General features: G+C 33.5%; 1 protein-coding gene across 27 annotated transcripts in view; it reads left to right on the top strand.

Moving 5' to 3' along the window:
* Positions 1 to 24,015, top strand: part of VPS13B (vacuolar protein sorting 13 homolog B) — an 807,303-nt gene that overhangs the window by 47,391 nt on the left and 735,897 nt on the right. For all 27 annotated transcript variants that reach the window (XR_011570715.1, XR_011570716.1, XM_070803099.1 and 24 more), the window contains 4 exons: positions 6,536 to 6,656; positions 16,607 to 16,774; positions 19,938 to 20,119; positions 23,540 to 23,714. Coding sequence is in view for 25 of the 27 variants with exons in the window: in XM_070803099.1 (XP_070659200.1) it covers positions 6,536 to 6,656; positions 16,607 to 16,774; positions 19,938 to 20,119; positions 23,540 to 23,714 (646 nt within the window). In the remaining 2 variants the exon portion in view is untranslated. The remainder of the gene's footprint in view (positions 1 to 6,535; positions 6,657 to 16,606; positions 16,775 to 19,937; positions 20,120 to 23,539; positions 23,715 to 24,015) is intronic.

Raw genomic sequence — 24,015 nt, 5'->3', positions numbered from 1 at the left:
TTTGATCTCTAGTTCCTCTTTATTGTCTACATACAGCTTGAACATCTGCAAATTCTCAGGTCATGTAGTATTGAAGCCTCGTTTGGAGAATTTTGAGCATTAGGTTGCTAGCATGTGAAATGACTGCAGTTGTGCTGTAGTTTGAACACTCTTTGGCATTGCCTTTCTTTGGGGTTGGAATGAAAACTGACCTTTTCCAATCCTGTGGCCATTGCTGAGTTTTCCAAATTTTCTGGCATATTTAGTGCAACACTTTCACAGCATCATCTTTTAGGATTTGAAGTAACTCAGTTGAAACTTCATGATCTCCACGAGCTTTGTTTGTAGTGATGCTTCCCAAGGCCATCTAGGATGACTTCGCATCCCAGAATGGCTGGTTCTAGGTGAGTGACCACAACATCTTGGTTATCTGGGTCATGAAGATCTTTTTTGTATAGTTCTTCTGTGTATTCTTGCCGCCTCTTCTTAATTAATCTTCTGTTTTAGTTAGGTCCTTGGTGTTTCTGTCCTTTATTGTGCCCATCTTTGCTTGAAATTTTCCCTTGGTATCTCTTATTTTTCTTGAAGAGATTTCTAGTCTTTCCCATTCTGTTGTTTTCCTCTATTTCTTTGCATTGATCACTGAGGAAGGGTTTCTTATATCTCCTTGTTCTTTGGAACTCTGCATTCACATGGGTATATCTTTCCTTTTCTCCTTTGCCTTTTGCTTCTCTTCTTTTCTCAGCTATTTATCATGCCACCTCAGACAACCATTTTGCCTTTTTGCATTTCTTTTTCTTGGGGATGGTTTTGATTACTGCTTCCTGCATAATGTTACAAACATCTATCCATAGGTCTTCAGGCACTCTATCAGATCTAATCCCTTTAATCTATTTGTCACTTCACCATATAATTTTAAGGCTTTTAATTTAGGTGATACTTGAATGGCCAAGTGGTTTTCCCTACTTTCTTTAAGTCTTAATTTTGCAATAAGCAGTTCATGATCTAAGCCACAGTCAACTCCCTGTCTGACTAATAATAGCCTATTAATTTTTATAATTGTTAGTATGTCTTCTTTTGTGCTTTGTCACGTTACCTGAAGATTCTTATTCCTGAATAAAGTACTTCATCTTGTTAGTCTCCTACTCATAAGTTCATTGGCTCCTCAGTATGTAGAATAAAGCTTATATTTCTTGAACTGATACTCATTACCCATTGCTGCTGCTGCTGTTGCTAAGTCGCTTTAGTTGTGTCCGACTCTGTGCAACCCCATAGATGGCAGCCCACCAGGCTCCTCCGTCCACCGAATTCTCTAGGCAAGAGTACTGGAGTGGGTTGCCATTTCCTTCTCCAGTAACCCATTGAGAACGCCATAAACAGAAAGTTTTTTCCTGTGTGTCTTTTTTCCTCTCTCTCTGCCATTCTTTTTCTTCCTCTTTGTTTTCCTGTCTTTTATCAGTAGCAATGGAAGGGGCTTTCTATAAGACGTATCTGGGCGTTCATCCTAGCTGTTTTCCTTCATGTCTTTTGAGCTTAGAACCTCTTAAGCCCCAATTTCCTCATCCTTAAAATAATGGAGGTCTGGCACGTATAAATGCTCAGTAAATTTTACTGTTATTTTTGCGTTTGTGTGTGTGAGACCTATGTAATTAATGCTGATTAACTTGAATTGCTCTTAACCTTTTTATGCATATAAGTAAGGCTACCAGGATAAGTACCATCCATTTGTACTACCTGTTTTCTCTCAAAATGCCTAACAGATAGTTAAAAAAAAAAAAAAAAAATCAAGTGGTTCTTGTTGAGGGAAGTTACACATGTAAGAAGACAAAGTGCAGTTTCATTAATCGGCTCACTCACCCAATCCCTACTGAATTTTGGTAAATATTAGATGGTGGAGTGTGGCTTAGGCTGGGATGCCTCTGTATGTACTTTTGTTCTCTCCTTCCTTAATTTCTGCCTATTTCACATTCCAAATCTAAGGATGAGTCTAAACACTTCAATTCAGTGATTTTTAAAAAGAGGGGAGAAGTTGCCTATATGATATATACCAACTGATTCGAAGGAAAAATAATGTCATTGGCAGTAATAAAGGACAGATTTTTTCTAACATTATGCTGTTAACCAGTAGAGTTTGATTGTTCTCTGGAAGGGGCAGTATCCTGGATTACATGGCTGAGAATGTGAAAAGAAGGCCAGAGGAGCGATGGTTAGTTATCACGTCATGTGGGGAACATGGCTCTCAGGTAGAAGAGTGGCTCCACCACACAGGTGTTTACAGTTAGGACAGTGATCTCTTTCTCTGTTAAAATGTAGCCTAATATGTCTTAGCGTATGTTCAGTTTTGGCCTGTTAGGTTAGCTGTCCCTCCTTTTGGGAGGTTCCAGTAAAAGAATGCAGGGGAGCATCAGCTCTCTCTTCTTCTTTCCCAGCCTGTCACACCCTTGATTGCAGAGAAGATGGAAGCAGCCTCTTGTTGTGGGCTTAAGCTGATGTGTGAAGAGGCTGGAGGTATACACACCTCCTTTACTGAGGTGGCTTGGCTTTTTTTTTTTTTTAAATGACTAAAGTTAAGTTTATTAATATTCCTATCAGAGTAGAAGGGATCCAGAGATGCCCAATTTTACCCCAGAAGGTAATATATATGTATATTTTTCCTGGCTAGCTCATGTTCTACAAGTGTCCCTCTGCACTGCTGACTTGCCTTGGCTCTCTGACTCTCCAAAGTACCGGCTTACCTTTAGAGATTTTTTTTTTGCGACTGTTGTCTTTGTACTTGCTTCTGGAGGGGTTAGAGGTGAACTTACCTAACGGGCTTTGCAGCAGTTCGTTTCCAAGGCCCTCACACTCTCTTCGGGAGTGACCAGAGCTGCCAGATGAGCCTTAGTCCTCTGCCTCCCAAGTTTGGTGCTGCAGGGCTGAAGAATGCAAGACACGACACTTCTTGGTTGTGTCTTTTGGTCTCTCCTTCCTCAACTCTTTCTTACTTTTAACCTTTTTCTAAAACAAGGACTTAGAATGATTCAGTCACCTGTTTTAAGTTTTGTCCTCAAGCTTACTCTACTGTTGTGAATCCGGGAGTTGATGGCTTTCCAGTTTTAATTGACTAGCCCTTCGAGGGCTAAGGTGAAAAGTATGCAACATGATCCCATGATCTGTCAGTGTGAAAGTAACGGATCTATTTAAATACAGGGTTTTGCCACATTTTCCCTCTGTTAGGAACTTTTGTAAGGAAATGACATTCTTGCTTGTTTCATGAGGAGCAAAGGGCAGTATTTTCAGAAATAGCTATGTGGTCCCCAAGAGACAACATTCTTTTGCCATGAAATATACTTAACTTGACATTTTGGAAAAATTGTAACCTAAATAAGAAAGATATAACTGTAATGTGTTTGGGGTTAAAAATTATCTCAAAACATTTTAGCTAGTATTTTTGAGAACAGAGTTTCTTTTATTAGAAGTTAGAGACTTTCAATGAATTAAAATGTGTAATAGTCATATTGGTTAAAAGCAGATGATGAATTCAAACTAATGATTCCAGTGTTAATAGTAAATATTATAATTGTTTTACTTTATTTTTAAGTTAGTTGGGGCATGGTTTGAATGGAAGCTCACTTATAATTGATGCAATTAAAATGTAATTGAAAAGAAAACAAGTTGAAATTGTCAAAAGAATTATTTTCTAATTATAATATATATGCACCCATGATTTCCTAAGCATAATTAAGAAAGAAGTGTTTACGTATTTGGTAATGTTTGTTTCATTCCTATGGGTACCAAGATTAATGCCCTTTTTTAAGGCACACTGAAATTTTAAGTTATTAAAATTTTTGTTTAAATAAATAAAGTTAGTTTGTTTTTCTTTTAAATGATAAAAACGTGAAGATTGTAGGGAAGCTTTATTCACTTTTTAAAAGACTGTTTGAAAACTTATACTTAATCTATGCAGTTTACCCTTTTTTGCTGCTAATAACTTTTTAAAAATAAAATAACTTGTTCTTTCTTCTTGCTTTAAGGTATTTGTCATCTAGTGTATGCCAGATTTATTGGACTGCAGTAGTTTTAGTGCATTTTGGCTGGAATGTTTATTATGACATCACTGTAATCTATATACAGTATGTGATTTCAGATGGTTTCAGTGTTAAATATTTTCATAATTATGCTAGTTTTGGCAGTTCACTTGGAACTTTTTCACATCTCTTTAATGAATATGTTTTACTTCTGGGCTTTTGAGACAACCATATGTTTCAAAAATTAATAGTGTGCTTTTAATGTTAACATTGTGCAGAAGTGTATGACTACAGACATTTTTAAGGATCTAAGTTGAACTAAAAGTAATTACAGTGAGGTTTTATTCACAGTAGTAGTCTTTTAGTATTTAGAGACTATAACAGTCCCCAAAATAACAGAAGATGTCATTATAAAGATTGAATAGTGAAGTTGTTTCGTGGAATGAAATGCTGTGAAGTTTGTTTTGCATTAACTTAAAATGAATACAAGTTTGTGCGCAAATTTTCTTCATTTTTTATTATAGCAAATCTTTCAATTTTTTGCTTGTAACAAAGTTTCAGACAGAAATTTTTTCTTTTACTAATGTATGACTAGCATCTGAAGTCATGCCATATTGTAAAAGATTCATTTTTATTATTATATAATCCTGTTAGTGGTTGTAGTGAAGAACATTTTTGTATCCTGAAGGAGGGCCTATCACTGTTCTTATTGCCTGTAGTATCGTATTAGAATGGTAAATTTAGTAGTAACCTTCTTTTAGTTCTTGAAATTTTCTCTTCAAATATATAAGAGAAAAACTAAATTCATGACCATTCTTTTAAGCATTATGAAATAGTTTTATTGTTGACTAATGAGTTAATGATGCACAGTATACCATCAGTTTCCCTTTGTGTTGGAGAGGTATTTGATCTGTTTCCTCATAGGCATCTCTCAAGCAGAATGTGCTAGTTTAACCTCCCCAAAGGAATAAGGTGATGTCAGATGCTTTTATTTCATATTACTACCCCATCTATTTCCTCCTTGTAATACCTGTTTTTTTGAAAGAGCAATCTATGCTTATTTTTTCCATCTTAACTTGTTATTCACCCTTTGATCTACTCTTTTACTTTTCTCACTCCTGTCCCTCTACTGGATTACCAAACCTCCCTTTTTTTTTTTTTTTGTTTATTGGCACCCTCCTCCTAATTACCAAATCTTGAGTATCAAATAGAATGAAGGTTGACAACATCTCTATCGTTCTTTACATGACTGCGTTTTTATTGAACTAGACCCCGCCTTTAGCTTTTGGTATTGTTCTCCCATCTTAAATGTTGTCTATTGTGGCTTTTTTTTTTCTTTTGACTGATCATTATTCTTTGTATGTGCTATTTATAGTTTCCCCCCATTTAACCTCTGATTTTAACCTAAAACATTCACTCAGTTTTAATGACCTGATCTCTCTGGCTCTTCCAAATAGAATGACTCTTTGTGTTCCTATTACTTGAAAGTAAACAAAAAAGTACTCTTGTAGACTGGTTTTATGTATTTCAAATAGATTCTGGAATCTTTGAGGACAGTTGCTTTTGTAAATCTAGCGATTAACACATAAAAACATTTTATAAATGTTCGTTGAATCAAGTCAGGTAAAGAGTACTCATTTGTATTGTGTAAATTTCAAAAATATGTATATTTTGAAGTTTTTATGTTATCCATATTAGAAACTAGTTAGACCTCTTATCTAATCTGAATAATAACAATTCAGTGAACATTGTTAAATGGGTGCCAAGAATTCTAAAGATGATTAAGATTAATCCTTAAAGGTGGGCTGGCTGATTCATATTGATGTTGGTAAAAACCAATGCAATACTGTAAAGGAATTATCCTTCAGTTAAAAAAAAAAGCTTAAAAAAATAGACTTCAAAAAAACAAACAAAAAATAAATTATTACCAAGAAAAAAAGATGGGTTTCCCCTGTGGCTCAGTGGAAAAGAATCTGCCTGCAATGCAAGAGACTGGATTCTATCCCTGGGTCCAGAAGATCTGGAGAAGAGCAACCTGCTCAGGTGTTCTTGCCTGGGAAATCCACAGTGGAGCCCTAAGAGTTGGATACAACTTAGAAACTAAAACAAACAAAATTACTAATTAAAAAAAATGTGATTAAGAAGACAGCTTGGATTCCCAACTCACAAAATGGTGAGGGTTTTAATATATAAACAAATATGTGAAAATTAAAACCCTTACCATTTATTTCAGATTTTCAAATGGAAAATGTTTAAAAGCTTCAATTGAATTGTCTTCTTTTGCTAAAGCCATATTTGACATTATCAAGTGGTTTGTTTTGATATCAACTAAAGAAATAGTTTCTGATTTTAAACTACTACTTGTTTTAAAAATGCTGTTTAAGAGTACAAAGTACAAAAATTTTGGTTACATAGGTTTTTATAGCTAAAAAAATAAAGTTGGAAGAGTCTAACATCAATTTTAATAACCTACATACATTCAAGAAAACTTTTTAAAATTTTTGAATGGTGATTGATACTTTGCTTTTCTTTCTTCCAAATAAAAATAGGATGACCATGAAAGCTGTGGTTCTAATTCTACCAACCGTAGTACTACTGAGAACACAAAAACATCAGCAAAACCCCGAAGAATTCAACAGGCCACTCCCACAGATCCTGATTTGCCACCAGGTAACTTCTAAGGGGATTGATAAAACCAAAATTTTGATTGTTATTATTGTTGTAGCCCTTTGTAGAATATATATTTTCCCTATTTTTTAGTGTCATAAAGTATTTAAAGTATATGTACATTTGCTGCATAACGTCAGAACAGATTGAAAGACATTTGTGAGAGCTTTGGAATCATTCAAGGTTTGGTACTCGTTTGCTTGAGATTATTCCTTAAGTTTCTTTATTACATCCTCTCCAAGCAATGATTTGCCTCTGAGTAATAAATACTTATCGGAGAAGGCAATGGCACCCCACTCCAGTATTCTTGCCTGGAAAATCCCATGGCTGGAGGAGCCTGGTGGGCTGCCGTCTCTGGGGTCGCTGAGGGTCGGACACGACTGAGTGACTTCACTTTCACGCATTGGAGAAGGAAATGGCAACCCACTCCAGTGTTCTTGTCTGGAGAATCCCAGGGACGGGGGAGCCTGGTGGGCTGCCGTCTCTGGGGTCACACAGAGTCGGACATAACTGAAGTGACTTAGCAATAGCAATAGCAATAAATACGTATAGTCTCTTCATTCCTCTTGCTTCCTGATAAACAAAGGAATGACACTAAGTTGTTCTCAGTTTCTGAAAACTGTAAAATTCACTAACAGAATCATAGAGTTTTGTAACTGGGAGACCATCTCTCTTTTCAGTTCCTAAAATTTTTATTTGTCTGGAAGAGTAGTGGCTTTCAAATAACAGTTTCTTGATAAATATTTAATGAAAGGAAAAAAACCCCCAAAACAAAAAAGTGATTGTTACATGATGGCTCTGTGGCCAAGGTGCATTGCTGCCTTTTTACAGTTAGCAGTTATCAGTCACTTCTCTTTCATTTATCAGTTACTTTTTTTTTTTTTTTGAGGTATAGCTGACATTGGTATACACTTGTTTTCTGCCCCAAAGCTTTGTAAGCTTTCTGCTGGATTCAAACTAGTTATTTTTTGACTGTCTTCTGGCACCATCTACTTTACTTGTAAGAGGTTGGCATTAGTTGCATCATTTCATAGCCCTCCTGTCTCAAATTTAGGTTCTAAATTACATTTGAATTGAGCGTATTTAACTAGTGTTATTGTGATGTTATTACTGATGCTTTGTGTTCTTAGGAACTTTACCTAACAGGTCTCACTATTCCCTCTGGCTTTAGAATAAATAGATTAATTGCTATGGCTGGAGAAAGTGCTAAAAGAAGTTATTTTACTTCTGAATGTTTCTAATTCTTCTTAGAGTAGTGTGATGTTTATAGCACTTGATAAATTTTTTACTTAATTATTAACTCCTTGGGAGAAATCCCTGGTGAATTTAATTAAACTGTAAATTAAATTAAGCTATAGCTTATTCTTATTTGTTAAATGAGCAACCCCTATGTCCCTCCAAATTTCTGACTACATATCCCTGTAAAACTTCTGAAGCCAACTCATTGTATAGAACTCTCTCCATCAGTATTCTGGCAAAGAATCAGTTTTAGGTTTAACTGTTGAGTCTCATGACATTTTTTTTCTTTTAGGAAAGAACTTGTTTAAGAAAAATTTAAAGCTTTTGTCAGTTGTTGATTTCACTGATAAAAATCTTCTATGGGCTAACTTACATGTACTTGAAACAGGTCCCATACTTTTAATGATTCTTTAGAGTCTGTGTTGGAATTTACACTGATACTTAGGATGAGAACTGATCTATTTTTAGAAGTATAAAACATAAAAACAGACGTAGCATAAAATGTCCTATTTTTAGTGTCAGAAAACAGAGCTGTTTTCTACTGAACTACTTGGGGTAGCTTTTGGGTTAATGTGCTTTTCTGCCTTAGCTAATAGGAGGACTCAGTCGTTTTTCATGCTGACATAAATCACAGTTAAAGGAGTTGCTTTAGGAAGTAACTGAACTTGTTGGGCTGTTACTGGGAGGCAGAGCAGCTAAACTTAATATTGCCAAAGGAAAGAAAAGGGATAATTTGAGAATCCGGTTGGATAATGGTAAATCATTTTATTTAAAGATTAACTCATATGGTTATTTGTGGACTCATTTCTGTAATAATATCCTGTCTGGAAATTATATTAAAGTTCTTTCATGGTAGAAATGAATTCCTGTTCTCAAAATTTCTTGGGCAAAGTTATTCTTCCAGCATCTGTGGTTATAATTTTGGAATTCAAACATTTATGTAGATTCAGAGTTGCTTTTTTGAGAAAAGTTTTGGTGTTGCCAATAATTGTTTTGTATCGTGAAGGATGGGCACCTCTCCAATAGGAAAGGAATAGCAAGTTGATATCTCATTTTTTTTTGCAATTTCTGATCTTGTTATCTGGAACAGTCTTTTTGAGATTATGCATCCTGACCAGTGAGTGTATTGTGAAAGCAGTTTAGTGGGCCATGGAAAGCATTTAAAAAATATATAGCATAGACTAGAAAATCTCAGTGTGTGTGGCATGTAGTAAAGGTTAATCATATTTCAAGAGACTTACACATATGTGTGCTTATTCTGGGTTATGATGTAATACTTCTTGCTGGGAGAGAGGTCAAAAGAGTTTGAATCTGCCTGATTTGAACCATTCACATTTACTTTCAGTTAATATATAGACCAGAAACTTCAATAACTGCTAATAATAACAGGTTGAGTTGTGGGCCTAAGATACTCAGGAAGATATATTGACAGTTCCTATTTAGAGGGAAAGTTTAAGGATGTTTCATTTCTTTCTTTCTTCATTCATGCTTTCCTCAGTAGTCTCTGCACTTTATCTAGCTTAGAAATGGGATCACTTCTAATTGATTCTGTAGTCCTGTGATTTCTAAAGTGTACAGCCTTTGGCTTTGTTGAAGGTCATTGTAAGAAGCCAGCCTTTGATGCACTGCCTCTACATTTTCTCTAAAATGGCTTTAAGGGTATTGTCCTTTAATTTATTCAGGGCTTCTTAATTAACTGATGTGTTTTTTCTGATTAAATATTTTTTCATTAATTTTTTTTTCTACTTATTTGGTCAAGAAACTCAGATAATTTGTGTTCCAGTGCATAGTTCCTTTTTCTTTTGTCATATAATTGTCTCTTCTTTTCTCCTTACCTTTTTACTCAGAATATATATGTATATGTATGTATACATGTGCAGGTATTTAGGGTATAGAGAAATTAAAAATCATACCCACTGGGTCTGAAGTGACCTAGATGTCTTTGATATTCATCATCTGTCATGGAGGTTAGCAAATATTTTCTATGAAGACCCAGTTATTAAATATTTTAAGCTTTGCATGCCATATATTTTCTGTTATAGCTATTCCACTTTTCTGATGTACTGGTGAAATCAGTCATAAACTGTAAATAAACTAATGTTTGTGACTGTGTTCCAATAAAACTTAATAAAAACATGGCACGGCCTCATTTGGTCAGCCCCTGATCTAATACAATGTCTGGTTCTTAATAGCCATTTATGTATTCATTGCATTGCACAAAAACTCAACTGCACAAAATCACAGAGTTTTCAGACTCTGATAATCAGGATCATAGTGTCCTTGAAATGTAGAAGGAGAAGCTACTTCAGACGTTTCTGGTTTAGCTAGCTATCTTTTTTGGAATGTGGACCTTTGAAAATCTTTTGAAATAGTTATAGACCCATGTATGCACATTTAATTGGAGGAGGAAATGGCAACCCACTCCAGTATTCTTGCCTGGAGAATCCCAGAGACTCTGGGGCCTGCTGGGCTGCCATCTATGGGGTCGCACAGAGTCGGACACGACTGAAGCGACTTAGCAGCAGCAGCACGTACATTTAAAATTTGCATGTCACTTTAGGATATTCACATACTCACTGAAGTCTTTCAATAGGCCCCAGCTAAGCCTCTGATCTCGGAGAAGGCAATGGCACCCAACTCTAGTACTCTTGCCTGGAAAATCCCACGGACGGAGGAGCGTGATAGGCAGCAGTCCATGGGGTCGCACAGAGTCGGACACGACTGAGCGACTTCACTTTCACTTTTCACTTTCATGCATTGGAGAAGGAAATGGCAACCCACTCCAGTGTTCTTGCCTGGAGAATCCCAGGGACGGGGAAGCCTGATGGGCTGCTGTCTATGGGGTCGCACAGAGTTGGACATGACTGAGTTGACTTACCAGCAAGCCTCTGATCTAGCTTTTGTTTTATGGATGAGAAAATGGCAACTTAGATATTTTGATGTAGATGACAAATACCTTATTATAATTTGTAATACTTGTGGTATACGGCTTCCTAGGTGGCTCAGTGGTAAAGAATCTGCCTGCTAATACAGGAGAAGTGGGTTTGATTCCCGAATCAGGAAGATCCTTTAGAGGAGGAAATGGCAGCTCACTCTAGTATTCTTGCCTGGAAGATCCCATGGACAGAGGAGACTGGCGGGTTGTAGTCCATGGGGTTGCAGAGTCGGACATGACATGCACACACCTGTGGTATACGGGAGGTGTACCTTGTTAAATTAGCAGTCATTTAATCAAGGTTTTGTCTTCTGCAGAAAATACTGAATATGAAATGGAAGCTGTGTTGTGTGTCTGTGTTTGCTTGCTTAATGCTTGTCACCTTAGGCTGGTTAGGGCTTGGTTTTCTGAAGAATAATCTCTTGTAGGGAGTTTAATAATAGCTGGAAAATATATCAAATAATTTAAGAATATTTGTAATGTATTAACTCTTCAAGAACTTGAACCAAAAATGGAAATGTATTATTCAAAAGATAGCACAATCATTTCTTAACTACTTGCAGAAGCTCAGCAGTTTAAACTCTCATCACTGTGCCTTTCTGGAACATTTAAGGAATACCTTGTTGTAAATGAAAAAGAAATGCATAGCTTATTTTACATTTTCTATTTTTATGCTTATATTATTGTAACATTTTTTTATTAACATTTTCAGGGAAAACTTAAGTGACTAATTGTGTAAGTTAAGTTAATGTTAACTGGAGGACACATTAACATAAATTTCAGGGGATTATCATGACAAAAATGTTATGTTTTCTTTATGTACCAGATAAAGTCAGTGTATCAGAAGCCCGACTCTTAGCGACCCCATGGACTGCAGCCTACCAGGCTCCTCCGTCCATGGGATTTTCCAGGCAAGAGTACTGGAGTGGGGTGCCATCGCCTTCTCCGATCAGAAGCCCAGACTCCCTTTATCCAGAGGCTCTGCTGTGTGCTACCTAGGTTTTGAATTGTACTGTTTTCAGCTTTTTCAAGAGGATGCTCTGGAGAAGACCTGTCCACTTCTTGCTATCCCCAGGTTGAAAGTGATGTATATTCTTCTCAAATTTCATTGAGAAAAATTATTTTTATTGATGTTATATATGTCTTATAGTCATATCTCAGTAACAGTTCTGTATTCTGAAAGGGGAAGCACAAATATTGATGGGTAGCTAGCCATTTCTGCCATACAGGTGTTCTTTCTCTTTAATATACTGAAAAGGACATTATGATTTTGTCAATAACCTTTACCATATCTAACATTTATGTTTTGTTCATAACAGAAAAAAGTGATAAGTGGAGAGCTTTTACTTCATTCTGACTACATTGAATTTCAAAATATTGCTTAGTGGAGGCAGGCTGTTCAGTTCCCTAAATCTGTATGCTGTATGCTGAAGCAACTAGTTGAAGGCTATCTTTGCCCTCAGAATTAATGGCTTTGTATAGGAGATATTGTAGACTACTAACTACAGTGTGAAACCAGAGCAAAGAAGTAAGGAAGCGCAATTAATGCTTTTGGGATATTAAAAGGAAGGAGCAATTATGTCCAGGTATGTGTGTCCTCTGACACACAAAGGTAAAATGGAGAGGTAAGAAAGATTGAAAGTGAAAGGGTGGGAAATGGCTTAGTGGACAAGTAGTATCCAAAAATAAAATCAGCCAAAATAAAACTTAATGCAAAAACATTGATGGCCAGATGCTGAGTTATATTAAAAGGTACAGTTCTCCAAACAATATATGATGACTTTTTATGTACTTAACAACCTACCTTTGAAATGTGGTAGATCAAGCAGACCTTCTCCCCCAAAAAAATCCCCAAACTGGATCTTTAAATACCAGAATTGACAGGATTATTTTATAGAAACATAAAACTCTGTTCCCAGCAGATAAGACAGTGTACATTTTTTTTGATATACACATTTGGTATCTATAGCCACTGAAAAAGACTTGGTTAAAAAGGTCTTGAAAAATTTCAGAGATTCATTATCATAAAGATCATTCTCTCTGGCCACAATACAGTTAAATTAGAATAACTACAGATATGTTTGAATTGATTGCTACAGTTTTATTATTTGTTTTTTCTTTGTAAGCTCTGATTTTCATTTTTCTATTTCCCCTCTCACGCTAGTTGTTTGCTTTTCAGTGTCCTGAAATAAATGCTCCATACTTTCTTTCTAGGTTTTGTGGCTATTTCAGTGAGAAAGAATGGAATATGCTTACTTTTATGTTACTTAGAACTGGAACCTGTTAACATTTTGATGTACAACCTTTGAAGACGTTTTTTCTGTGTGTGCGTGCTGCATATACACATACACTTATACATTTTCTTTTGTAATTTGCATTTTTTAATGTTAGGAACATGTTTCAAGGACATTAATTTTTTCACATTAAACAAAAAAATTTAGCTGCACCGGGTCTTAGTTGTGACATGCAGGATCTAGTTCCCCAGACCAGGGACTGAACCCTGGTCTCCTGCATTGGGAGCACAGAGTGCTAGCCACTGGATCACCAGGGAAGTTCCCTTTTTCACATTGTTATTTTAATCATTAGCATGTATTTTATTGTGTTCCACAGTTTGTTTAATCAGTCCCCCCCTTTTTTTTTTATTTTTAAACTTTACATAATTGTATTAGTTTTGCCAAATATCAAAATGAATCCACCACAGGTATACATGTGTTCCCCATCCTGAACCCTTTTGTTAGTTTTTTGGGTTATTTTTCATTTTCAGTTTTGTAAAATTCTCTGACAAACATACTGGCATGTAAATCTTTGCACATACCTCTGTTTAGTCTATAGCATCAAAATTTGTGAATAATTATAAGGTTTTGACATGTATGACCAAATTATTCTCTGTGAAAAATGTCACAGTTTTTTCTTCCAAGCACATTTTTGGTCCAATGCTGTTTTTTACTATTGTATTTTTTTGAATCTTTTATAGATGGAAAATGCTATTTATTTTTTATTACTAAGTGGAATTATCAATTTTTTTACCATGTTATTCTCCTGTCGTTTTGTGATGTAGAAAAGCTAACTTTTACATTTTGTTAGCTGATCGATACTCAGTATTTTTCAGTTACATCTTTTGGATTTTCTATATAAAAAACAGTCATCTTCGTGTACTGATAATTTTGTGTTCTTCTTGTCAGTACTTACACTGATTTCTCTTTTGTACCCTAATTTAGTTGTTTATAACTTCTGTAACTATCTTGAATAATAATACTGATAAGTATCTTCAACTCATTGCTATTTTCCTTAGCTCCTACAGTAGCTGCCCTAAGTTATCTTTTACTTACCAAAGCTGATAGATTTTTAAAAATTATTATTGAACTTCTCTATTGTATTACCAGTAGGAATTCTTATTCGTAACCTTCTAAAAAAGTTTTATTTTGAAATAATTTCAGCCTTCCAAAAAAGGCAAGAACATTACAGAGAACTTACTTTTCCTTTAATTATTTGAGCATAAGTTGCCTATATGATGCTTCAGTAACCCCAGCTAAATTTTACACCAAAAACTTGATCAGGAAGTTTTTAGGTACTGTAACCAAGTCATCAACCATGGAATTTCTGTTTTTGAGCAAGTTGGTTTCCTAGTGACCATGTTAGGGCAAATACTTTCTGTTTGTAAAACTGGTTTGTAAAACAAGCTTTTTTGTTTTTAGTCACTAAGTTGTGTCTGACTCTATTGCAACCCCATGGACGGTAGCCCACCAGGCTCCTCTGTTCATGGAATTTTCCAGGCAAGAATACTGGAGTGGGTAGTAGCCATTCCCTTCTACAGGGGATCTTCCTGACCCAGAGATCAAACCTGGGTCTCCACCATTGCAGGTGGGTTTTTTAACCATCTAAGCAATCAGGGAAGCCCTCTTTTTAAATATTTGGTTATTTTACTGTGGTGAATTGGCTTATTCATCTCAGCTTGTATAATGGGAAACTGAGAGAAGGTATTGAAATGTAGGTGAAAAATCCATCAGTTTTTCTATCAGTTACAGTACATTTAGTATTATGTTTCTGTCATTATTTTGCATTGTATGTTTTCTGAGAGTCACTGCCCCTCCCTCCTTTTTCTTCCTCCCCCCACAATAAAAACTCATGAACTCTTAAGTGGTTTTTATGAATTCTTTATTCATGACAGGTTTTCAGAAATAGGAAAATCAGTATTAGTCATGCTTCTTGACTTCTCAGAAGCTGTTTATTTTTAACATCTGTATTTAATAGTGATAGCATGAGGGAAATAAACTTTTTAAGGGTGAGCATTTTGATACTTAAAATTTACTTTTGAAGCTTAATTTATGTATCATTTTAGCATCTATCTTCCCTGGTATGATAATATCTGAAACCTTAATCTTACTGATATTTTGTGTGTTAATTTTATGGCATATGATAATTGGCACTTTAAAAGCTGCTAATATGAGAAAAACTTGAATTTAGTCATTGTACATTTCTTTTCTATTTGTATCCATTGGGAGTGAGTGAAGGAATTGGTTTTTGCAAGCATGTTATGGTTGAATAACTTTAACTTGGAGCAGGCTTCAGTGTAGGTGTTAATGTCAGCCGCTAACAGAAGTTGATTCTGTTTTGTCCAGTAAACTTGTGGTTTAAAGAATATAAGCAGATAGTTATTTAAGTAAATAGCTAAATTTTAAATTAGTTTTTATGTAGATTTTATAGTGGAAAATACATTTTAATAGTTTTTAATCTTTTTCTTCTGTCTTTTTAAATGCTATTTATGAAGGCAATGGCACCCCACTCCAGTACTCTTGCCTGGAAAATCCCATGGACGGAGGAGTCTGGTAGGCTCCAGTCCATGGGGTCGCTAAGAGTTGGGCATGACTGAACGACTTCACTTTCACTTTTCAGTTTCATGCATTGGAAAAGGAAATGGCAACCCACTCCAATGTTCTTGCCTGGAGAATCCCAGGGACAGAGGAGCCTAGAGGGCTGCAGTCTGTGGGGTCGCACAGAGTCGGACATGACTGAAGCGACTTAGCAGCAGCATGCTTAGTTTTATTTATATTTTCTATTAAATTCCTCAGTAATATATCTGTATATGCTTATTATGTGAAAAACTTCTGATATTATGAATTCCTGTTACGCTTTTATCTATTCTCTTTCTTTCCCTACTTTTCTCTTTTGTCTTCATCTTTGTGTTCTTTCCCTTTCTTTCTTTTAGTACTTTTTGTATTTTCTTCCTCAGTCATATTCTCCCTTTCCCATTTCACTATTATACAATATTAAGTCGAAGTAGTCAAATTCATTTTATCTTCCTTTCTCGAGCCTTAATTTTTGAGTATTTTAATAGCTATTTAAAAGTAGGAAGAGACGATGGTAGCTGAAAAAATAACTTTAAAGAAGCTTTTCTTTTTATATATTGTATAATCAGTGTACAGTAACATTGTTTCATTTGAGAAAATGTTTATAAAACCGGCAGAAATCAACGTACTTGTAGATTACATGGCCTTTGAATGAGACCTAGTATTATGTTGTTAAAAAGGTGTGGCTTCTATGATTTCTCTAGTACATGAAACTTCATGATACAGAACTTCTTTGCAGGGGTGTTTGTTGAGAAGGATCTGGTACTTACTAACTCTTTGGCAAGCCTATTTCCCTATCTGAATGTTGGTTTCATCTTTGCAAAAGATGCAAAATGATACTCTCATTGTTCATGTACATTAAGTTCAGTAATATTTTAAGGATAATTATTGATTTAACATTTAATTGGAATATTTTTCCCCTTATTTTATAGGCTATGTACAGAGTCTGATCAGACGAGTTGTAAATAATGTAAATATTGTTATAAATAATCTGATACTAAAATATGTTGAAGATGATATTGTCCTTTCAGTCAACATCACATCCGCAGAATGCTATACAGTAGGTGAATTGTGGGATCGTGCATTCATGGATATTTCTGGTGAGTAAATGTCAAGATTAGTTGACGTTTTTCTTTTTCTTCTGTTGAAACATTTATCTTGGATTCTAAACCTTTTTTGGTCCACCAGCCTCTTTGCTAAGTCTACTGAAAGCTTTATATCTTCATCCTGAAAAAAATGTACATATATTAAATTTAGCATACAATTATAGGAGATTATTAGACCTTCAGATTAAGAAATCTGACTTGTTTTCTAATACTCTTAATTTTTATTCTTATCTCATGCTTGTTTCAAATGTTAATGTCATATTTTACAGTACGGTGGGTTGAAGGAATAAAAATTGAATAATAATTAAAATTTTGAATGTTTTTGAAAGAGGAAAAGGAATGTGTTGCTTTTACATAGTTCAGTAATGGCAAAACTGTGTATCTGATGTATGTTTTAGATTTGTATACTGCAGAGCATATTTGGGGTGTTTGGAAAATCACAAAGCCTCCTTTATTATGTGCTGCATTTTCCTTCTGCTTATATTAAAATAACTATTTAATAATAATATATTTTTAATAACTACCAAATACTTTTTATTATTTTATATATTTTCAACATGGAAGGTAGGCATGTTGAGAAGCCTTGAAAATACAGCTGTGAAAAAAGTGCTGCTGTTTTGCTAGAAGACATAATAGTTAAATAAGTCACAACACTTTGATACATGTTCTGATAGTGTAGGGAGTGGGTATTTTTGGAAAATACAGTAAGGAGACTATTGTGAACGCCTTGTATCTGTGATTTGCTATTGTACCTAATTGCTAAAGGCGCTGGCACTAAAGTTAGACTACCTGAGTTTGAATCTTGACTCTCCCAACTTCATAGAGATGTGTGATCTTGTGTGAGTTACTTTGTGGTTTCTTATTTTCCTCAAATACATACCATAGCATAAAAGTATTTGTTACATAGTAAGTGCTCAGAAAGTGAGCTGCTGTTATTATTATTTTAATTCATTTTCTCAGATTCTCATTACAGTTCCATAAAGTCATACCCTTTCTCATTTGTTAGTAGTATATTCATTTATTTAAGTCCTAGTAACAAGAAAGCAAAGTGAAATTGAGTCTCAGGGTTTCCTAACTTGCCTTGTTAAGGCGTAAAATAGGAACTAGAAGAACTGAAATGCAGTGTGTTCTTTAGGGTTTGGCCTTCACATTTTAAAAATGAAAAATAATCCTGATATTACAGCTCTGTTGTAAGGCATAAATAAGAGCATATGCAAAAACCCAAGCTTGTTTCTGAGATATTGTCAATGCCTCTAAAAGGGGAAGCAGTATCTACTTCAGAAGTTAAAGGATTAAAACAGAGTAGTTAAGAAAGAATGAAGTCTTCATGTATGGTAAAACATGAATGAATCTTGAAAACATTATCCATGCATGTAAGCATTTCTTTAGGACATACATAGTACTTAGGAGTGGGTTTGTTAGGAGGATATGCAAATATTCACATTTTGAAACTAATGCAGAGTCTTTTTCTACAGTGCTTGTTAGGTCAGCATAATTATTACTCTCATTTTATAGATTGGATTGTAGCACATTATCTAAAAATACCAGAAGTAGAATTCATTTTGTATGTTTTTAAGATAGTTCTTATTAGTGTTTAGGAAAGTATTTTTCAAAACTTAATCCTTTTCACTTTCACAGAAATGTTTTCTAGAATATCCTTGAAATATGATTACTTTAGCATAAAGTGATTTTTATAGCGTAATGGAGAAGAACATGTGCTCTGGAGTAAGGTTTTCAGAGTTTGAATTATAGCTCTGCTCTTTATAAACTGTCTGACAAGACAAATTATTTACCCTTATTGTGCCTTCATTCCACAGCTTTTAAACAGAGCCATATAAATATTATAAGAAAGAATGACTGCAAAAGATTTAGTGTAGTGTCTAATAGCAAATACTCAGTGAATTATAATTATTATAAAGAGAGGGAAGAAAGCAACTAGAGGGTTTCTTTCATTTCTTCTTATGATAATTTCTTTCCTATTTTGATAATTTCTTTAATTTGTGTATATGTACATAATAGTAACTAAATCATTTATATACTGTATAACATGAAATAATGTGGTAAGTTTGTATTTTTTTCAGCTAAAAAATTTAAAATTTATTTCCTTAATAAAACCTTACTATTTTCATACATGTACATATTCTTTATACATGTTAAAAACTTAAATCCAAAAGAAGAAAACAGAATTAAATGCTGAATTAATTAGAGGTTGCCAGGATGTACTCAGAAATAGAATGGACTAAAATATAGTTTATTGTTTTGAAGATTGCCATGGCCATAGTGTATGGATAGTTGCTAACTTAAAATCACTGACTAGGTAGATTTGAGCGTGATATTTACCAAGGAATTATTGTTAGTTAGGAATAAATTTTCTAAAGGTTTTGTTCTCTAGTTTGATACTCTACCAGCAATTGTTTCCATTTTTATTCCCTTGAAAACAGACTTTATAATGTTACTGGTAATTTGGTAATTTCCTCATTAGTCATTATTTAAAAACATGTTGGCCACTAGAATTTTCTATGATGATGGAAATGTTTTACTTTTTACTGTCCAGTGCCCTAGCCACTAACTGTATGTGGCTTTTGAGTACATGCAATGTGACTAATGCAGCCAAGGACCTGAAATTTTATTTCCATATAATTTTAATTCATAGGTAAATTTAAATAATACTGTATTCATGGTGGCTACCATATTGAAGAATGCAAGCTTTGAGAACAGCAGTATTTCAGTGGAGAAATAAATGTTAAATAAGCGACTATTACTCAAATGTTTTTATAATGTGATTTTCCAAGAATTTTATTGTTGTTTAGTATTCCATTGCAGATAGTGAAATGTAGATAAATTTTTATAAACTTTGTCTTAAATTTGTATTTGGGAGTCAAGCAAATTGGGGACAAGCTGCTTCATTTCTTTGGCTTCTGTTTGATTCTTCATACATTAAATGGGGATTATTGTGCCTATTTCATAATATTGTTGGAAGCTTTCAGTGATGCATTAAATGTGAAGTTCTATTCATAGGTGCTGACAGTCCTAGTTAAATGCTTTATTAATCTTATTTCTTCTATTATTTTTATTAGTTATACTAATAAAGAATTGCCTTTTTTTTTTCTTCTAAGTTTACTTTTTACTTAAAATGTTTTTCTCTTTTTTCTTTTAGCAACTGATCTGGTGTTGAGAAAGGTTATCAATTTTTCTGACTGTACAGTTTGTCTTGATAAACGAAATGCCAGTGGTAAAATAGAATTCTACCAGGATCCTTTATTGTACAAGTGTTCCTTCAGAACTCGTCTGCATTTTACTTATGATAACCTAAATTCTAAGATGCCATCTGTTATAAAAGTAGGTGTTTCTTTTTCTAATAGTCAAGTTGCATGTTTCTACTTTGTTTATTGATTGTTATACATACTAATCATTGTTAAAAAGCAATGAGGAAATTAACCTCAAATATATAATGTAAAAATGTTTTGTTCATATTATAACTTTTATGTTATTTGTTATGTATTATAACTTTTTTCCATTTAGTGTTCTAATAAAGATTTTTTGGGGACAGCTTTTTTTCCCTGTGACTTAGATTCCATTTTAGTTTTTCCTGCTGATTGTTAGTGTTTTTCTCTTCAATTAGATAGAGGAGATCATATCAAAAAGTTTATTTATACCGATGGTGGACTGAATATTAGTCTTTATTTCAATCCTTATAAATTTTTCATCTGATAATAGTTTCTGACCCTTGTTTTCCTTAGATAACTTTATAAGACTTAATTTGCTTATCTATTAGTTTATTGGTTTAGGGAATTTTAGCTGTCTATGGTTTCAAAATGTGATTAAAACCTTAAGAATATGTGAATGTTTCAGTAATATCTTTTGATCCACATGAAAATTTGTTCTCCAGGTATTGGCCAATATTTTTAGTGTGTATCATTATTCTCTAAGGGTAAATTTTGTGTTGTTTTATTGCATAAAAATTTTCTCAAAAAAAAATTTTTTTTCTCTATCTCTTACCTATTTATCTGTCTTTGAAAAAGAATTTACACAGTGACTTGTGATTTTGTTAACTAAGTTTTCACATGGAATAAATTTTTATTATTGAATTATAAGCTTTTGTATTGTAATGAAAAAGCCAGTCCTAAGCCTGAACACTGGTATTGACCACTGTGCTTGTTTTGGCGTGGCTATAGAAATTATTTATTATTTTTACATAGTGCTTTTAAAACATAAGACATGTCATTTTGTGTAGCTTTGAATTTATACATGAATTCCACCCACTTTTCTTTGGTGGTGCTCACTCTTGAGTATCTTTTTTTCCTTACACTTTGTACAGGACACATTGTTTTCTTTAAATTCTGTTACTCTTTCCTTCTGTTTTATTTTTTTTTATTTTTTTTTTAAATTTTATTTTATTTTTAAACTTTACATAATTGTATTAGTTTTGCCAAATATCAAAATGAATCCATCACAGGTATAGCTTCTTAGACAAATATAAGCACGGAATAGTGTTGATTCAATAGTAATTGTGTCCCTATCCCAGGACAATGGACTTAAACATTCCTTCTTTGACTTTGACTCTACCAGTGAAGTTGGGGAATGTTAAGAGTAAATTCAAGATATATTTTGAAAGCAAGTAATGAATATGGGGAAGCCTTACCATATAAAAATTTCTTTATTGATCTTTAATACAGATTTAATTGTACATTTTAGGATGTGGGTAAATTAGAGGAGAGTGGTACCACTTATGCTTAACTGAAATTAAATTTTCAGTTTTTTATTAATAGTACTGTGATATAAGATTTGGTGTTTTGAGTTAGAACCATCATTTTTGTGCTCTTAGTCCTAGGAAATAAGTATTTAAATGGACATGGTTAAGCTCATTGATCATCTCAAAGACAGGGAATTTCCAAAAATGTTTGAGACACTCTAATTATTTGTCAAAGGTTCTCATATATGTTTCATTAGGTGACTTTTGAATTTATTTGTATTTGGGTAGACTTTTTGTAATTTTCTATCTTTTGTGAGTAATAAATGTTTTAGAGATTATATCATCTACGAGATACAGAGCATACAGATGTGTTATTTAACATTTCCCCTTGTTAGTGAAAATTTACTTTTTCTTAACAGTTTTTCAGAGGAATGGAAGTCTACACATAAATCTTTGACCACATCTCTGATTGATTCCTTAGGAATGATTTCTGTAATTGCAAATATCTTATTAATGGGTTTAAACTTTTAAGGCCTGTCATCTGAACTACAAAATTGCTTCCAGAAATGTTTAACCAGTGTATATGCTCATGAACATTAAGGGGAATGCCTGTGTTATACTCTACTATCCTTAAATATGATCATACTTATATAAAAGCCAACTTGTTTAGCAAAAATAATGCAATTTAATATTAATTTGATTATTAGCAAACTTAGATATTTGAAAATATGTTCAGTGGCCATTATTTTTTTTGAAAAATTCATTCAGGGTCTTTGTCAATTTTCCTATTGTTGGTTAGCTTTATTGATTTTAAAGATATTTATATGTATAATGTATAAAATATCTTTTATATTTTAAAGGTATGTATGTTTATGTGTATAAGATTCTAAGTGCATACATATGTGCATACAGGATTGAGGTTGATTTTGCTAAGACAGCTATCACTGGTGCTATTGGTGCCATATGGTATTTAAAAGAATGTGGCAGATAAATGTCAGATTTAAGAAGAGCTTCGCAGGCCTGCATTGCACACCTGCATAAGCCTTCCTCAGTTTTCTTACCTCATTGTAGTTTATTTGGTGTATGATTTTTGTCAGTTTTTAAAACCTGTACTCATAATTGAGTATGGTATTTTATACTTTCCCATATAATTTGCTTCCCTTGAAGTACAGTTTTTTTGTGCCTTTGTCCCTAAAGAAATGCTGATTGCCATTACTTTTTCAAGTTTCATAGACACTCAAATACCAGTTAGTTAAAATAAACCTTCCAAAAGACTTACTTTATGGCTTAATTGGTTTTATTCCATGTTTATGTAGCAACAGGAAATTATTATATTGAGCTTGTCTTTATATTTTATTGATGTATTGTTCTATAAGGAGAACTTCGATTGTTGACTTTGTGTCCTATTGATAGTAATTAGTCTTACTTATAATTAATTCATGTTGTAAATTTTATACCATGTTTAATTCTTTTAAAGTTTGTTTCAGAAATTTTCCTGGTCATATTTTCCCTTTGTTTTCTATATCTGACAATTATTTTACCAGGTGCATACTTCCATAGTTATAGTGTTAGTAGTTTACTCACTTAACATATGTTTTTAGGATATGTATGCATTCTTTTTGGTTAATAAGCTGGAAAGGGTGGATTAACGACTTATAAAATGACATTATGAAACTTTTATTCTTATTTGTGACAGAGATCTTTATGGTTTTTGTTGGAGTACTATTATACTCTTAATATTATAGGATGGGTACTTTGTTAACAAAAAATTTTTGGAAAAGTAATTTTGAAATCCATTGTGACTGTATCTTGTCATGATCATTTCTATTTCCACTTAGATAGTTGGGATTAACATTGCTTCTATCTAAAGTTAGTGATCATCATAGGAAAATTTGTTTAAATTTCTAAGATTTTAGAGCTGTCATTTTGGCTTAAGTATTAGAAACATTGAGACATCACTGTTTTTCCTATGGTACTCCATTTTAAGGCTTAACATTTCTGTACTTATGTTTAAATAGTATTCTGAGTATACTTTTGTTGATGCTTTTGTTTTCTTCAAAATACAGATTCATACCTTAGTAGAGAGTTTGAAACTTTCTATCACTGATCAGCAGTTGCCTATGTTTATCCGTATAATGCAACTTGGAATTGCTCTTTACTATGGAGAAATAGGAAATTTTAAAGATGGAGAAACAGAAGATTCTACTTGTCACAATAAAGATATGTTGGGAAATGTTACAGGTAAATACAACAAAGTTTTTATAACTATTGTTCTTACAAATGTTTTCACCATTGTGAAACTTGAAAAGCTACAACATTAGATTATGTTTTATAGTATTCTAATATGATGGGATGATTTGCTTAACACTGATTTTTTTCTTTTCTACATTTTGCATATTATTCTTTTTTTTCCTACATGCTAAAATAACTTGACTATTTCTAGTAGGTATAAGTGTTCAGAATATACATTATACAAAAGGATAGTCCAGCCTCAAGATTTCCTAGTAAGTTATAGTACAGTTGACCCTTGAACACATGGGTT

This window comes from Bos indicus, chromosome 14, assembly GCF_029378745.1.
Source record: "Bos indicus isolate NIAB-ARS_2022 breed Sahiwal x Tharparkar chromosome 14, NIAB-ARS_B.indTharparkar_mat_pri_1.0, whole genome shotgun sequence".
Lineage (NCBI taxonomy): Eukaryota > Metazoa > Chordata > Mammalia > Artiodactyla > Bovidae > Bos > Bos indicus.
The sequence above is the reverse complement of the archived record's forward strand: the minus strand, read 5'-3'. Positions and strand labels throughout refer to the sequence as shown.